Source organism: Nycticebus coucang, chromosome 12, assembly GCF_027406575.1.
Source record: "Nycticebus coucang isolate mNycCou1 chromosome 12, mNycCou1.pri, whole genome shotgun sequence".
Lineage (NCBI taxonomy): Eukaryota > Metazoa > Chordata > Mammalia > Primates > Lorisidae > Nycticebus > Nycticebus coucang.
The window spans coordinates 45,042,740-45,061,484 of record NC_069791.1 but is presented as its reverse complement, the minus strand read 5'-3'; the positions used below and the strand labels follow the sequence as shown (position 1 = coordinate 45,061,484).

At 36.7% G+C, this 18,745-nt stretch overlaps 1 protein-coding gene across 7 annotated transcripts in view; it reads left to right on the top strand.

Moving 5' to 3' along the window:
* ATF7IP (activating transcription factor 7 interacting protein) overlaps positions 1 to 18,745 on the top strand; it is a 163,481-nt gene that overhangs the window by 72,177 nt on the left and 72,559 nt on the right. For all 7 annotated transcript variants that reach the window (XM_053554455.1, XM_053554453.1, XM_053554448.1 and 4 more), the window contains exon 5: positions 92 to 229. In XM_053554455.1, the coding sequence (XP_053410430.1) occupies positions 92 to 229 (138 nt within the window). The remainder of the gene's footprint in view (positions 1 to 91; positions 230 to 18,745) is intronic.

Sequence of the window (18,745 nt, the reverse complement as noted above, 5' to 3'; positions counted from 1 at the left end):
CATCATTACTGTCTCATCAGTACTTAAGAATATTCTTTGCTGTTTGCTGGAATGTTTTCTTTGCATAACAAAGGAATATATATTTCTTTAGGTTGTACAGTGGTTGCTGGAAGAAAAATTATGTGCATTACAGTGTGCTGTGTTTGATAAGACTTTGGCAGAATTGAAAGCACGAGTGGAAAAGATTGAATGTAACAAGAGGCATAAAACGGTTCTTACTGAACTACAGGTTTGTACACTGATTTGAATTGTATATTCCATGTGTCATCATTTTTCTTTTTTTTTTTTCTTTTTTTCCCATCAGACAGTACAAATATATCCCAGTCAGTCATAGTGCTCCCTGGGCATTTGTCCATTACTTGAGTGTCATCATTTTTATAACTTACTTTCTGGGGGATATGTACACACACACAACACACACACATATATTTGAATTGACTATAAAATAAATTTAAATTCTAAGTATAAAAAATAATATGAGTTTGTATTAGTTTGCTGGGGCTGCTGTAAACAAAGTACCATAAATTGGGTGGTCTAAACAACAGAAATATATTATCTGATAGTTCTGGAGGTTGGAAGTTCAGGTTATCTGCATCTTGGTTCTTCCCGAGGGCTGCACTATAAGAAGGAATCTGATCTGTTCCATTTCTTTCTTCTACCTTGTGTTGGTTTGCTGACAATCTTTGGTATTCTTTGGCTTTATTTTCACATGGTGTTGTCCCTGTATGTGTCTGAATTTCCAGTTTTTACAAGGGTACAAGTCAAATTATCTGACCTACCCTATTCCAGTATGAGTAATTATAGTATGATTCATCTTCAGTAATTACCTTTGCAATGACCCTGTTTCCAAATAAAGTGACATTCTGAGGTACTGGAGGTTCAGACTTCAATACATGAACTTTTAGGGGACACAGTGGAACCCATCACAGAGACTGAGAAATCAGTGTGTCTAACTTTGTGGGGTATTTTTTTCCAGAGACGGAGTCTTACTTTGTCACCCTCCGTAGAGGGCCATGGCATCACAGCTCACAGCAACCTCCAGCTCTTGGGCTTAGGCCATTCTCTTGCCTCAGCCTCCAGAGTAGCTGGGACTACAGATGCCAGCCACAATGCCTGGCTATTTTTTGTTGCAGTTTGACCAAGGCCAGGTTTGAACCGGTACCCTCCATATATGGGGCTGGCACCCTACTCAATGAACCACAGGCGCCACCCAAACTTTGTGTTTCTTAATCTTTTTTTCCATTTAGCGTGCCAAAATAAGTACTAAATAATATTTGTCAGGGAATTTTTAGTCTACTTCCTTCTGTTGATCCTAGTATTTTAAAGATGTTACTATTAATCCATATTTGTTAATTGCTACTTTTTATTTTTTACTAAATATAGCTATATTTACATACAATGCCAGAGCTGCTGGTTTGCTGAAATGAGCACTTAGGAAGATGCTATAGTAATCGATTTTATTCCAAAACTAAGAGACTGGATATTTGAATCAGTACATTCATTATGGCACATGTAAATATTTGTTCCTATTAGACTGTTTTAAATATGAATATAGTCTAAAGCTGGTTGAGTTGTAAACCACATAGAGCTTTATTTTCCAAATGAGAGGCAAGTGATTCATTAAAGTTAAATCACCTTTTCAGTTATGAATTGAATTGTAGCCAGATATAAGTAGAGTTAGATGTATCATATGTCCTAGGCTAAAAGGTATGTCCCTGATTTCATATTGTTAATTTTGTATCATTGGGTAATACTAGTCCTGTTTCTCAAGTTTAACAAGTTTTTTTGAACTTCATTTCACTAGTAGTACTGAAAATTGTTAATTAAATCTGAAATGGTCTGAATATATAAATGAATAATTTCATTAATTGTTTCTCATCAGTGCCATGGCTGCAATTAAAATTTCATATTTTTAGAACCCGAGTTTTACCATGAGAGAGATTCTACCTAATAAAATCAAATATTTTCACCTGGCTGTTTGTGTCCTCACATTAAGATGACATAAATTTACTTTTGTTTTGATATTCTGTTTTTTTATTATTTTTTTATTATTTATTTATTTATTTATTTATTTTTTTTTGGTTTTTGGCCGGGGCTGGGTTTGAACCCACCACCTCCGGCATATGGGATCGGCGCCCTACTCCTTGAGCCACAGGCGCCGCCCTGATATTTTGTTTTTATAGAAATAGAATTCAGATACCAAGATAACTCTTTTAAAGTGTACATTTCGGTGACATTTAGTACAGTCACAATTTTGTGCAAGCATGTCTATCTAGTTCCCAGATGTTTGTTAACTCAGAAGGAAACATTTTGCCCATTAAATAGTCGCTCTTCATTTCCTCCTCCCCTTAGCCCTTGGCAGACATAGATCTGCTTTCTATCTCTATTCATTTACCTAGTTTGCATATTTCACATGACTATTTTATTTTATTTATTTTATTTTTAATTTGAAACAGAGTCTTACTTTGTCACCCTTGGTAGAATGCTGTGGCTTCATAGCTCACAGCAACCTTTAACTCCTGGTCCGAAGTGATTCTCTTGCCTCAGCCTCCCAAGTAGCTGGGAGTATAGATCCCCACCACAGTGCCTAGCTTTTTTTAGAGATGGGATCTCGCTTTAGCTCAGGGTGATCTCAAACTTGTGAGCTCAGGCAATCCACCTGCCTTTGTCTCCCAACTGTTGGGATTATAGGTGTTGAGCCACCACAGCCGGTCACGTGACTCTTTTCATTTAGCATAATGTTTTCAGAGTTTATCTGTATTGTAGCATGTATCAGTACTTCATTCCTTTTTACAGTTAAATGTCCCATTTATAGATATATGTGTGTATACTATATTTTGTTGATACATTTACCTCTTGATGGGTATTTGGATTGTTTCTACTTTTGGCTATTGTGAAGTGCTACTATGAACATTTGTGTACAAGTATTTGTTTTCATACTTGTTTTCAAATCCTGTAGACATTATCTAGGTGTGGGTGGGTCATATGGTAATTTTTGTTTAATTTATTGATGAACCTCCCGACTGTTTTCCAGAGTGGCTAACCCATTTTATTTTTTATTTTTAACGTGTCTTAGAGATGGGGTCTCACTATGTTGTCTAGTTTAAAAGTTTTAAGCTCCTGATTTTGAAATCCTGGTCTCAAGTAATCTTTGTACCTCAGCTTCCTAAAGTGCTAGGATTAAGGTATGCCACCCTGCCCAGCCTGGCCACAGTTTTAGATTCCCACCAGCAAAGATTCCACTTCTCTATATCCTCACCAATACTTGTTATTTTTTAGTTTTTTTTTTTTTTAATTATCCTACTGGTATGAAGTGGTATCTCATTGAAGTTTTGATTTTTATGTCCCGAATGTCTAATGATGTTGATCATCTTTTCACGTGCTTATTGAACACTTGGATAACTTTTTTAGAGAAACTTCTATTAAATTATTTCGCTGATTTTCAATTTAGACTTTTTGTCTTTATGATGTTAAGTTGTAAGAGTATATTGTATCTTTGTATATTCTGGATGTTAAAATCTTATCAGATACAGAATGTGTGGAAATATTTTCTCCCATTCTTTAAATTGTTTACAATTTCCTTTTTTTTAAATTTAATTTCTTTTTTCTTTATCTCAGTGATGTGTTGTCTACAATTTCTTCTTTTTTTTTTTATTGTTGGGAATTCATTGAGGGTACAATAAGCCAGGTTACACTGATTGCATTTGTTAGGTAAAGTCCCTCTTGCAATCAAATGCAATCAAATGTCTTGCCACCAGAAGGTGTGGCATGCACCAAGGCCCCGCCCCCCTCCCGCCTTCCCTCTATCTGCTTTCCCTTCCCCCCATAACCTTAATTATCATTAATTATCCTCATATCAAAATTGAGTACGTAGGATTCATGCTTCTCCATTCTTGTGATGCTTTACTAAGAATAATGTCTTCCACTTCCATCCAGGTTAATATGAAAGATGGATTGGATAAAGTCTCCAATTTTTTTTAATAGCTGAATAGTATTCCATGGTATACATATACCACAGCTTGTTAATCCATTCCTGGGTTGGTGGGCATTTAGGCTGTTTCCACATTTTGGCAATTGTAAATTGAGCTGCAATAAACAGTCTAGTACAAGTGTCCTTATGATAAGAGGATTTTTTTCCTTCTGGGTAGATGCCCAGTAATGGGATTGCAGGATCAAATGGGAGGTCTAGCTTGAGTGCTTTGAGGTTTCTCCATACTTCCTTCCAGAAAGGTTGTACTAGTTTGCAGTCCCACCAGCAGTGTAAAAGTGTTCCCTTCTCTCCACATCCACGCCAGCAGTTTTGAGATTTTGTGATGTGGGCCATTGTCACTGGGGTTAGATGGTATCTCAGGGTGGTTTTGATTTGCATTTCTCTAATATATAGGGATGATGAACATTTTTTTATGTTTGTTAGCCATTCGTCTGTCATCTTTAGAGAAAGTTCTATTCATGTCTCTTGCCCATTGATAATATGGGATTGTTGGCTTTTTTCATGTGGATTAATTTGAGTTCTCTATAGATCCTAGTTATCAAGCTTTTGTCTGATTGAAAATATGCAAATATCCTTTCCCATTGTGTAGGTTGTCTCTTTGCTTTGGTTATTGTCTTCTTAGCTGTACAGAATCTTTTCAGTTTAATGAAGTCCCATTTGTTTATTTTTGTTGTTGTTGCAATTGCCATGACAGTCTTCTTCATGAAGTCTTTCCCCAGGCCAATATCTTCCAGTGTTTTTCCTATGCTTTCTTGGAGGATTTTTATTGTTTCATGCCTTAAATTTAAGTCCTTTATCCATCTTGAATCAATTTTTGTGAGTGGGGTAAGGTGTGGGTCCAGTTTCAGTCTTTTACATGTAGACATCTAGTTCTCCCAACACCATTTATTGAATAGGGAGTCTTTACCCCAAGGTATGTTCTTGTTTGGTTTATCGAAGATTAGGTGGTTGTAAGATGTTAGTTTCATTTCCTGGTTTTCTATTTGACTCTAAGTGTCTATGTCTCTATTTTTGTGCCAGTACCATGCTGTCTTGACCACTATGGCTTTGTAGTACAGACTAAAATCTGGTATGGTGATGCCCCCAGCTGTATTTTTATTACTAAGAACTGCCTTACCTACACGAGGTTTTTTCTGGTTCCATACAAAACGCAGAATCATTTTTTCCAAATCTTGAAAGTATAATGTTGGTATTTTGATAGGAATAGCATTGAATAGGTAGATTGCTTTGGGAAGTATAGACATTTTAACAATGTTGATTCTTCCCATCCATGAGCATGGTGTGTTCTTCCATTTGTTAATATCCTCTGCTATTTCCTTTCTGAGGATTTCATAATTTTCTTTATAGAGGTCCTTCATCTCCTTCGTTAGGTATATTCGTAGGTATTTCATTTTCTTTGAAACTATGGTGAAGGGAGTTGTGTCCTTAATTAGTTTCTCATCTACACTGCTATTGGCGTATACAAAAGCTACTGACTTGTGGACATTGATTTTGTATCCTGAAACATTACTGTATTTTTTGATGACTTCTAGGAGTCTTGTGGTTGAGTCTTTGGGGTTCTCTAAGTATAGGATCATGTCGTCAGCAAAGAGGGAGAGTTTGACCTCCTCTGCTCCCATTTGGATTCCCTTTATTTCCTTGTCTTGCCTAATTGTATTGGCTAGAACTTCCAGCCCTATGTTGAATAGTAAAGGTGACAGAGGACAACCTTGTCTGGTTCCAGTTCTAAGAGGAAAAGCTTTCAGTTTTACTCCATTTAGTAAAATATTAGCTGTGTGTTTGTCATAGATAGTTTCAATCAGTTTTAGAAATGTGCCACCTATGCCTATACTCTTCAGAGTTCTAATTAGAAAAGGATGCTGGATTTTGTCAAATGCTTTTTCTGCATCTATTGAGAGGATCGTGTGATCTTTATTTTTGCCTCTGTTAATATGGTGGATAACGTTTATGGACTTGCGTATGTTAAACCAGCCTTGCATTCCTGGGATGAAACCTACTTGATCATAATGTATGACTTTTTTGATGATAAGCTGTAATCTATTGGCTAGGATTTTGTTGAGAATTTTTGCATCTATATTCATGAGTGAGATTGGACTGAAATTCTCCTTTTTGGTTGGGTCTTTTCCTGGTTTTGGTATCAGGGTGATGTTTGCTTCATAGAATGTGTTGGGGAAGATTCCTTCTTCCTCGATTTTTTTGGAATAATTTCTGCAGTACAGGAATAAGCTCTTCCATGAAGGTTTGATAGAATTCTGGTGTGAAGCTCATCTGGACCAGGACATTTTTTGGTTGGAAGCTTTTTTTATTGTTTCTTTAACCTTAGTGCTTGAAATTGGTCTGTTCAGGTTTAGTTAAGTCTAGGGAGAGGGTGTGATTCCAAATATTGATCCATTTCCTTCACATTATCAAATTTCTGGGCATAGAGTTTCTGGTAGTATTCAGAGATGATCTCTTGTATCTCTGTGGGATCAGTTGTTATTTCCCCTTTGTCATTTCTGATTGAGGTTACTAGAGATTTTACTTTTCTATTTCTAGTTAGTCTGGCCAATGGTTTATCTATTTTATTTATTTTTTCAATAAAACAACTCCTTGTTTCATTAATTTTTGAATGATTCTTTTGTTTTCAATTTCATTGATCTCTGATTTGATTTTGGGTATTTCTTTTCTTCTACTGAGTTTAGGCTTAGATTGTTCTTCTTTTTCCAAGTCCATAGATGGCTTGTGAGTTTGTTGATGCGCTCTCTTTCTGTTTTTCGAATGTAGGCGTCTAAACTGATAAATTTTCCTCTCAAAACTGCTTTTGCAGTATCCGACAGGTTTTGGTAGCTTGTATCCTCATTGTTGTTATGCTCAAAAAAGTTAGTGATTTCCTGTTTTATTTCTTCCTGCACCCATCTGTTATTCAACAGAAGGTTGTTTAATTTCCATGCCTTTGTGTGGGGTCGAACTTTTTTGTTAGAGTTGAGTTCCACCTTTAGTGCCTTATGGTCAGAGAAGATACAAGGTAAAATTTCAATTCTTTTTATTCTGTTATAATTGTTTTGTGTCCCAGGATATGATCAATTTTGCAGAATGTTCCATGGGGTGATGAGAAGAATGTGTATTCTTTATCTTTGGGATGGAGTGTTCTATATGCGTCTATGAAGCACAGTTGTTCTAGGGTCTCTTTATATCTTTGTTTAATTTCTGTTTAGAGGATATGTCCAGCTCTGTAAGAGGAGTGTTAAAGTCCCCTGTTATGATGGTATTGTTGGATATCGTATTGCTCAGACTGAGTAAGGTCTGTTTCAAGAATCTGGGACCATTTAAATTGGGTGCATAAATATTTAAAATTGAAACATCTTCTTGTTGTATTTTTCCTTTGACCAATATAAAGTGACCATCTTTGTCTTTTTCGACTTTAGTTGCTTTAAATCCATATGTATCTGAAAATAAGATCGCAACTCCTCTTTTCTTCTGAATTCCATTTGCCTGAAAAATTGTCTTCCAACCCTTGACTCAAAGTTTTAATTTGTCTTTTGAAGCCAGGTGTGTTTTTTGCAGATAGCATATGGATGGCTTGTGTTTTTTAATCCAGTCAGCCAATCTATATCTCTTCATTGGGGAATTCAAGCCATTAACATTTATTGAGATAATTGATAAGTATGGTAGTATTCTATTCATCTTATTTTGTGAGAGTCCATTGCTTAGTTTTAAATTTTGCATCAGTGTGGAGGTTAGGTTCTGTCCTATAATTTCTGAGTTCTTAATTTGCTGCTGATCCATTGTGGTGGTCAGTGTGTAGAACAGGTTGAAGTATTTCCTGTAGAGCTGGTCTTGTTGTGGCGAATTTCCTCAATGTTTGTATATCTGTAAATTATTTGATTTCTCTGTCAATTTTTAAGCTTAGCTTAGCAGAGTACAGAATTCTGGGCTGGAAATTGTTCTGTTTAAGTAGATTAAAGGTAGATGACCATTGTCTTCTTGCTTGGAAAGTTTCATTAGAGAAGTCTGCAGTAACTCTGATGGATTTGCCCCTGTAGGTCAACTGGTGCTTACTCCTGGCAGCTTGCAGAATTTTTTCTTTTGTCTTGACTTTGGACAGGTTCATCACAATGTGTCTTGGAGAAGCTCTGTTAGAGTTGAGGCGACCTGGGGTCCGATATCCGTCTGAAAGCAGTGTGTCAGAATCTTTGGTGATATTTGGGAAATTTTCTTTATAATATTCTCTATTATGGCTTCCATTCCTCTGGGGCATTCTTCTTCCCCTTCTGGAATTCCTATAACTCGTATGTTGGAACGCTTCATAAAGTCCCATAATTCTGACAGTGAACGTTCTGCTTTCTCTCTCTTCTTTTCTGCCTCTTTTACTATCTGAGTTATCTCAAAAACTTTGTCTTCTACCTCTGAAATTCTTTCTTCTGCATGGTCTAACCTGTTGCTGATACTTTCCATTGCATGTTTAAGTTCCCTAATTGACTGCTTCAGTTCCTTCAGCTCTGCTATCAGAGAGCTTCATATTCTTCATATCGTTCATCTCTTATTTGATTCTGTTTTTGGGTTTCCTTTTGGTTGTTTTCCACTTTATTAGCAGTTTCCTTCATTGTTTCCATCATTTCCTTCATTGTTTTCATTATGTGTATTCTAAATTCATTTTCTGTCATTTGTACATTTCTTTATAGGTGGAATCCTCTGCAGTAGCTACCTCATAGGTTGTTCTGGACTGGTTCTTCATGTTGCCTGGAGTTTTCTGCTGATTCTTCCTCATGAGTGATTTCTTTTATCTGTTTCCTTGCCCTAATTTTTCTTTCACTTCCTCTTGCTCTTTAAGTTCCCATACCTGTTGGACTAACGTTTCGATGAGTCCTTTTGGTACAGGACCAGAAGGGTGAGAAGGTTGAAGAGCAAGAATGGATGAAAGAAAGAAGCAAACAGCGAAAAGAAAATAGAGAAAGGAGAGGGGGTGGGTAAAAGGAATATGGCAAAAGGAAGAGACGCACAGAAAGAAGGAGACAGAGCAATATAGGTATACAGTAGGGTACTTTGGCAGAACCTTAAAAATCTGCAACCTCTGGGGGTGCCCCGTTGGGTGGTTCCCTTGAGGTCCGCAGCTCTTTGCTAACCTGAGCAGACACAGTACCCCACCTCCACGAAGTAGAGAAGAAAGACAAAAATGCTATAAATCAAACTAAAACAAGCAAACAGAAAACTTTACAGGATAAAATTGGGTGAAAAACCAAATAATAGGGGTAGAAACACTAGCAAAAATGAAGTTCTAGTTATTGAATAAGGCAGTAATGGGAAATTGTATTTAAACTAGAAAAATTGAGAAAGAAAAAATCTGTATGGAGAAGGTTGAAATTAAAAAACAAAACAACAACAACATCAAAATAAAAAACAAACAAGCAAAAAGCAAAAAACAACCAAAAACAAAGCAGTATATTTATCTTGTTGAATATTGTCTAGGCAACAGGTGGTCTTCTGGGGTATGAGATGTTAATCTCAATGCTGATAGGACCTGAGGTCTCCAATGATTTCTCAAACCCCACAGGGTAGACACCCTAAATCTCTCTTTACCCCTTTTAAAAGGCACTTTAAACTTCTAAACTTGCTAAGCAGAAGCTTTTCCAAAAAAGTGCTTGTCGCTGGAATCACTGCTGAAGTGGCTATCCACTTACCCAGTGTGCCAAAACCGGCCTTGCTCTGCCCCTGAGGGTTAGGGCTGTAAGGCGGCTCAGTCCCCACCTTTAGGCTGCTCAATCACTAGGTTACTGGCTCCCGCCCAATCCTTGCTTTGCAACCCTGAGGGTGGACCTTGCTGGGGCAGTTCTCTCCCAATGGCTCCCTTTCTCCTGTAGCCAAACACTATTAGCTCCGTCCAGCTCAGCAGCTCAGTCTGGGGCCCTAGACAATGCCCAAAGTTGTCCGCACTCCTGTTCAAGCTCTCAACAAGGCAGTTCAACTGAGTGCCAAGTCCAAAAACACCAAAACAGTTCACAGGTAAGGCCTTTCCGGTTTGTAGTCTCGCTGCTACTGTACTTACAGCTGTTGGCAGGACTAGGCCAATTGAAGACATGCAACTGCTTGCCAGTTTTCCACTGTTTTTGTCCTCTTGGGGTCCAGAAGTCTCTCGCTGACTCCCTGTATCCTCAAAGGGATGATTATAGGCAGATCCCAGCAGCCAGAGATGCCTGGAGTCCTATCTCCCCAGACTCACGGTGCCCAGATGGAAGGAAGCTGTTACTCGGCCACCATCTTGCTCTCTCTCCCTGTCCACAATTTCTTAATGATATCTTTTTTGGGGGGGGGCGGCAAAGTCTTACTCTATTGCCCAGGCTAGAGTTCTGTAGCATCAGCCTAGCTCACAGCAACCTCAAACTCCTTGGCTTTAGCAATCCTCCTGCCTCCCAAGTAGCTAGAACTACAGGTGCCCACCAGAACACCCAATTAATTTTTCTATTTTTAGTAAAGATGAGGGTGTCACTATTGCTCAGGCTAGTCTCCAGAACTTCTGAGCTCAAGGGATGCTCCTGCCTTAGCCTCCCAGAGTGCTAGGATTATAGGCTTGAACCACTATGCCTGGCCAATAATGTCTTTTGATGCTCAAAAGTTTAAAGTTCTCATGATGTTATAGATAATCTTTGCCTTTTAACTGGGGTGTTTATTTACATTTAAAGAAGGTATTGATAAAGAAATACTTCTGCCATTTTATGTTTTTTTATATGTCTTATACCTTTTTGTTCCTCCATTTTTGTGTTTGATTTTTTTTCCTAGTTTATCATTTTGATTCCCTTCTTCTCTTTCTATATATTTTTTAGTATTTTCTTTAGTGGTGATTTGGAGATTTACATCTAACATCTTAACTTTATAGCAATTAGGTTTCAATCAATAATCTTCTTATTTTCAATAGCATACAAAACTCTGTTCCTTTATAGCTCTATCCTACTCAGATCTACCATTGAGCCCTGCTAGTGATTTTGTTACTGTACTTTTCAGTTCCAGAATTTGTAATTGTTTTCCTTATGTAATTCTGTCTTTTTACTAGTCATATTCTCTATTGGTGAGACCTCATTTTTAATTATTTTTTTATAAATTCCATAACTTTATTTTTTTATTTTTAAAAATTTTTTGAGACAAAGATTCACTTTGTCACCCTTGGTAGAGTGCCGTAGCTCACAGCAACCTCAAACTCTTGGGTTCAAGCAATCGTCTTGTCTCAGCCTCCCGAATAGCTGGGACTACAGGTTCCTGCCACAACACCTGGCTATTTTAAGAGACGGGGGTCTTGCTTTTGCTCAGGCTGGTCTGCAACTGGTGAGCTCAAGCGACCCACCCCCCACTCAGCCTCCCAGAGTGCTAGGATTACAGGTGTGAGCCACTGCACCCAGCTATAGCTTCCTTTAGCTAAAATAGTCAGTTTGTGAGTGGCACCTGTTGCTCAGTTGGTATGGCACTGGCCATATATACCGAGGGTGGGGGGTTCAAACCCCACCCCTGCCAAACTGCAACAAAAGAATAGCCAGGCATTGTGGCGGATGCCTCTAGTCCCAGCTACTTGGGAGGCTGAGACAAGAGAATTGCCTAAGCCCAGGAATTGGTGGTTGCTGTGAGCTCTGACGCTACAGCACTCTACCGAGGGCAATAAAATCACACTCTGTCTCTAAAAAAAAAAAAAAAAGGTAAGTTTGTTTAGTAAGTATAATTTGATTCTTTTATTTTTCCTCCTGTGAATTGAGCCATACTCTTGTTTATTTGCATGCTTCCTAATGTTTTTGTTTGTTGTTGAAAACTGGACATTTGGAATACTAGGTTGAGAATCTTTAATCTGAAATCTGAAGTGCTCTTAAATCTGAAACTTTTTGAGCACTGATATGTTGTGGAAAGGAAGTGGTCACCAGAGCATTTCTGATTTTGGATTTTTAAAGTAGGGATAGTCAACCAGTAAGCATAATGCAAATATTGCAAAATGTGAAAAAATCCAAAATCCTGTATCCATTTCTGGTCCTAAGCATTTCAGATAAAGGATACTCAACTTGTATTATAATATGGCAACTTTGGAAATCAGAGTTTTTGGGGTTTATTTTTGTTGCTTATTGAGGGCTGTTGTTTGTTTAATGACTTGTCTAACTTTTTAATTCCCCCACCCCCTAAACTAGCTTTTGTAATATTTATGAAAGTATGTATATTCTTTGTTATGTGTATCCACTGAAGTTTGTGTTTCATTAGCAAAGATAGCAGTTAGCTGGTGTTTTGACTCCAAACACAAATGCCTGGAGTCAAAAGAAGATACATGTTCTTCCATTCTTTCTTTCTTTTTATTTATTTATTTATTTTTTAGAGACAGAGTTTCACTTTGTTGCCCTCGGTTGAGTGCTCTGGCATCACAGCTCATGGCAACCTCCAGCTCTTGGGCTTAGGCGATTCTCTTGCCTCAGCCTCCCAAGTAGCTGGGACTACAGGCACCCACCACAGTGCCCAACTATTTTTAGAGACGAAGTCTCACTCTGGCTCAGGCTGATTTTGAACCTGTGAGCTCAGACTATCCACTCGTTTAGGCTTCCCAGAGTGTTAGGATTATAGGCGTGAGCCACTGTGCTGGCTACTGCATTCTTTATTGATTGGTTATGTTGAGGTGCTTGTTCAAGACTTAGCCAGGCAATTTACAACTTGCCTTATCCAACCTCCCTTATCTTTTACTATTTGGTTGCATTGAATCTGAAGGTCAGCCAGAAGGTCTTTTCAGGTGTTTTCTTCGTTCTGCATCCTGCTCTGGTTACAGGCATAGTCTTCTCCATTTCCTATTTGTGAAAGAATTTTACAACCGCCCCCCACCCCCAAATCTCTCCTTTCTCACATTTTTCCATACCAAGCTTTTCTGTTTATTGCTTTTCTCCATTTTGCCCTTTGTTGCAGGCTGCTGTTGTCAATAACTGTGTTTTTGAAATATTTAAGGGGAAAAGCTATGAGGAAAGTTAGGCCAGACTTTGTGTTGGTCCTTGAAAAAGTTGCTAGCTAGGACAGCCAGTACTCATACCCATAGTTCTTTGAAAATAAGGTCTATACCGCTTATTTTGGCACTCACAACTTGCACCAGATGTCCCCAGTTGCCATCTACACACCTGTTGCTAAGCTGGGTGTGGGGAATGATACATAGGCAATATAAAAGGCCACAGTGCTCTTCCTATCACCCAGCAGCAGTTTCATTCTTTTCTAAGGCTTCCTTTAGGTGTGGTAAGTTTTGACTAGATTCCAGAGTTGTGCAAAAGTTGATTTTGACAATGTTGGCCTGCCCATTACCTCTCCTCTTGAGTAGGGACTCCTGGAGTTCCCTACTCAGCCTTCTTTCCATGATGACGTCAGTTACACTGTTGCAATGTTTTTTGATTAATTATTACTTTCAAGTTTTCCACCACTTAAAGACTACATCACTTCTACAATGAACTTTATGGCCCACTCTGTATAATAACTTTCTATATAATTTAGGGATTGTTTTCTGAATAGTGAAAATTTTATATATTTCAACTTTTTCAAATTGTAGGTGAATTCCAAGTTATTTTTATGATTTTCATTATGTAAGCAGAAAGATGTGTAATTTTTAGTTTTATATGTCTCTGTTGCACTGTCAGATTTGAACTGTAGTAACTTTTACAGAAGTTCTAAAATGCTAATAGTTGTCATTTTTTTGTGCATTCTATAGCAACTATGTAGTACCATTAACGACAAATAGCTTTTCTATCCCTTCCAGGCCATGGCTCTCCCTAAAACATACTTTCAGATAATTCCAAAGACGAAATAAAATGAAATTTCTCAACTCTTTAATTATACCTGTATGAAATTTTAGACTAAAGGATAGCATATCAAAACTAAAGCTAAAGCAATATTCAAAGAAAACTTTATAATCTTAAATTCATTACTCACCAACAGAAAAGGTAGAGAAATAGTATGTGTTCATCTCATATTCTAGGGTAAAACAGTAATAACAAACTTAACCCCCATGCATAAGGAAGGTGTTAATGAAAGTAACAAAAACAAAACCCTTTTTGAAGATTGATCAATAAGGCCAAAGCTTATTATTTTGTGAAAAGACTAAAGGTAGATAAATCAGATCGATTGAACAATTTGTCCCTGTAGGTCAAAGTCTTTAAACAGTTTGTCCCTGAGTGTCCTGATGGTCCTGCAGATCATTTCCTTAATTGTGATCAACCCCATGGGTAAAATTTAAATTTTATTTAATTTTTTAAGTGGTTTTATTTTTGAGAAAATATTTATTTTACCTCTCCTCAATGAATACTTTATTTCAAGAAACACTCAGCTATTACTGTCAGTATGTCAAATCTTTCAGCTATTGGTTTACATTAAGTGGAAAAATCAGAATTTGAACCCCAGTGCGTTGAACTCTAGAATTTGAATGTCATACCACTTTCCATTGACCAGGGACTTAAGATTCTCTTCCAAGTACCCAAGCTTATACCTTAAAGATGTAGCCCCAATGATTTGAGGTGATGGGGTAAGGAGAGGTATAGATAGGTCAGGCATTTATCAGGGTTTCCTAGTTTTCCTTCCTTGAAGCAGTCTACTTTACACTCATGGCTCTTAAATATTCTTAAATGTCACCAACTCTTTCAGTGGATGGCACAATGCAGTGCAAAGACAGAGGTTTATAGAAATGGGTTCACACTCCTCATGAGGTTCCTTCCAAAGCAGAACATTTTTTGAAAAATACAAGTTTTCCTTAACACGTGGCTTCATGTTCTATGCTTCTGATCTATGGAAGTCACAGAGAAAGCACCTACTGCTTTTACTGTAATTACTGTGCACGTTGTAGTCAGTACTTACAATTTCGCTTGCCAAGCATTCAAGCATGTCTATGAACTGCATTTGTTAAAGCTTGGTGGTCCAGGTCATTACTTGCAAATTATCATTATGCTCATGCTCCGGATAGGGAAATATGGACTTTCACTATTATGGTTTCTAACCAATGTCCAGCTATTGGTTATTTGGAAATTGTTGGCAACTGTTCTGCCCACACTTTGCCACCTGTTTTGCAACTTGTAGTTCAGCTTGATTTCTACCATTCAGTCTGATTCATGGGCTGTGTATAATAATATTTAGAATATCCAGTTCTATTGGAGCAAATGTAAAGCAAAAAGTACAAGTCCATGAGAAGTCATTGTGATATATTAGACTTCTACATTTTTGGCTGAATTTATATGGCATGATCAATTTGGAAATAATGCTTTCACTTTTATTGCATATATCAGGACAATTTTTTATAAACTAATGTACTTTGACTTTTGTTTAACATGTTTTAGTACAAATATCCAGGGACAAACTCTTTAGTTGAATACTTTTGATAAAGTTGCTTTGATAAATCTTTCACCTAAAAATAACAAGTGTAAGTACAAATAAGCTATACAAAGATTGGAAAAACAAGTGAAATTCCAGAGATTTTTTTTTTTTTTTTTTTTTTTTACTTTTTGAGTCTCACTTTGCTGCTCTCAGTAGAATGCCGTGGTGTTATAGCTCACAGCAATCTCAAACTCCTGGGCTGAAGTTATTCTCCTGCCTCACCCTCCTGAGTAGCTAGGACTATAGGCTCCTGCCACACGTCTGGCTATTTTTAGAGATAGGGTTTTGCTCTTGCTAAGGCTAGTCTCAAAGTACTGAGCTCAAGGCCATCTGCTTTGACTTCCCAGAGTGCTAAAATTATAGGTATGAACTACCATGCCCAGCCTCAGAGGACATTCTTTTAAGTTAAATGTATACCAATGAAATCTATTTTATCTAAAAAGGAAGTAGAAAATATAAAATTTTGAATAACTATTAAGACTATGGTCAGAGATTTATTTCTGAAGAAGTCCTTGGGCCCAGAAAGTTTTGGTAGAGAATTTTAGGACATCTTGAAACTTGAGAATTAGACCGTGTTATTAATAAATGCTACTATTTAGAGTATTGGTGGCAGTCTTGGGTAATACAACAGGATAGGAAAGGAAATGAGTAATGATTGGTAAATGTGAACCCAATAGAATTATCTTGGCAAACTGCTGAAAGAGGAAGGAAATTTACCAACCACCTTAGATAAGAACAACATACTCTAGTAGCTTTCCTATGCCAACAACAGCCAATTAGAAAATATAATGAAAAAAAGATTCCTCATATGGTAGTTATTTGAAAGCAAGTCCGTACTTAAGAATAAGTCTAAGAAAGAAATCTTCAAGACCCTTATGAAGAACAAAAGAAAAAAAAAAAAGAAAACATAAGTCAATAGTGATATACTATGTTCCTAAATAGGAGAACTTGATTCTTTTCAAATCACTGTACAGTACAAATTCTGAATACTTACAGTTTCAACTGGATTTTTTATGAAAATAAGAAAGCTATGAACATACCTTAGAACATGGTATTCCATTGCTTATGTCTTAGAAAATGTAATTTTAGTAGGTTTTTTTGGGTTTTTTTTTTGAGACAGAGTCCTACTATGTCGCCCTTGGTAGAGTGCTCTGATATCACAGCTCACAGCAACCTCAAATTCTTGGGCTTAAGTGATTCTCTTGCCTCAGCTTCCCAAGTAGCTAGGACTACAGGTGCCCACCAGAATGCCCAGCTATTTTTTGTTGCAGTTGTCATTCTTGTTTTAGCTGGCCCGGGCTGGGTTCTAACCTGCCAACTTCGGTGTATGTGGTATGTGGCTAGTGCCGTAACCACTGTGCTGTGGGCACCGAGCCTTCAGTAGTTTTAACTGAATATACCTATTACACTTTTTCCTTCAGTCTCTTTCCTTTTCCTCCCTACCAATGAAGTAAATATCACAGCAGACTACAGAAGATAGTTTTGAATAATAAATACCACGTGTCTATTTATTCACTTATTTTGGGGGGTAGTGATATTTCATTATGCCAAATTTGATGCAACATAGACTTTTTTTAGGCAGTTATTTCCCAGGAGATTTCTCCGTACACATGCAAAGAAATACTTGGTTTGTCTTGTTAAACAAGGCCCACGTGTCTGACTCCTAACAATTCATGTGACTTATATTTAAACAGCTACCATTGTTCCATTATATAAGAAATTGTATGTATACTTAAGGAAGAAATCAAGAACAAATGAAACAGAAATAGTAATCAATGACAAAATAGAACATTACTTTTCTGAATTTAAGAAAAGACATGTTTATGCATTTTAAAAAGTCTCACAGGGACCAGGCACAATGGCTCATGCCTGTAGTGATAGCACTCTGAGAGGCCAAAGTGGGAGGGGATCACTTGAGCTCAAGAGCTTGAGACCAGCCTAAGCAAAAGTGACCCTGTCTCTACTAAAAATAGAAAAATTAGCCCATCATCATGGTGGATGCCTAGAGTCCCAGATAACTTGGGATGTTGAGACAGAAAGATGGCTTGAACCCAGGAGTTTGAGGTTGCTTAGAGTTAGGCTGATACCTTGGCACTCTAGCCTGTGCAACCAAGTGACATAGTGTCTCAAAAAAAAAAAAAAGTCTCACAGAATACTTGCCAAAATAGAGACCTACTCTATAATAATTAACATTGTATGGTTTTCTATGTAAAAATAAAAACAAAAAGGCTGCTCTTTTTTGATTTCTTTTTTTATAATGTTAAATGTCAGAAGACAGTAAGTTGGTGCCCATACTTTGAGAGTTTTTTTTTGTTACTGGCTTAATTTTTTAAATGATAATTAAAAACAATTTGAATACTAGAAATGAATATGACATGAAAACAAAGTCCCTCTGTTTACCTTCTTTCCCACTTCCTGGTAGTCTTGACCTCCAGATATAATCAATTTTAACTTTGGAATGTATCCTTTTAGACCATTTTGCATATATATAACATATTAATACACATTTTTTAAGTTTTCAACTTAGAGTAATAGTAATACTATATATACTGCACAATTTATAGATACTCATGTAGGTAATCTGATAAAGAAAAGAAGAAAGACATTCTTAATGTAAGCTGGGCCATAGAAAATACCTCTTCATATACTTTGAAAAAATTATTTGAAATATTTTAGTCACCACTAAAAGGTAAAACCCATATTTGGTATGTAAAATTATGCTTGGCCCTTAATAAAATGCATACATAATTAATTTCTGAGGAAAATCTTCATCTTTGGGAGTGATATGTGACTGATTGCCTAGGCCATATTATTGAACTTACATATAATATTGGAAGATTTGAGGTCTCCTTTAGAAGTGACTACTTTGAGAAAGAAACTTTAGAAGTGAATGATACCATTTTTATAAAATGAATATCCTTTGTTGGATAATAGAAATTCTCCTTAGGCAGGCCTTATGAACACACTCAATTACTTTGATATTTCTGATAACATGTTTAATTTAAAATGGCCGACAGTAACAACAACTGAAATAATTTAATATCACATCTATATCTTAGTAAAAGACTAAGAGGAAATACAACCAGATATTCATGTAATGATGTGATAATTCTTCTTTTTTTTGTTTTTTTTATTTTCAGATTTTCTTTGAATATATATTTAGGCAAAATGCGATCAGTTTATATGAATGAACAGTACAAATGATTAATAATTTCCGTGACAAATGTTGACACTAACAATTTTACATTTCTATCAGATAGTTAAAAGATTAGCAGAATATTGAATTAAGTGTTTGAAAAAATAATATATCATCATGCCTCTGCACTGCTATTGAAAATGTCACAAATTAGTAAACCCTGTATCTAAATCTGTAAGTAATATTGACGAGAGAACTTTTATGATTTACAGATAATGTCCATTTTATAA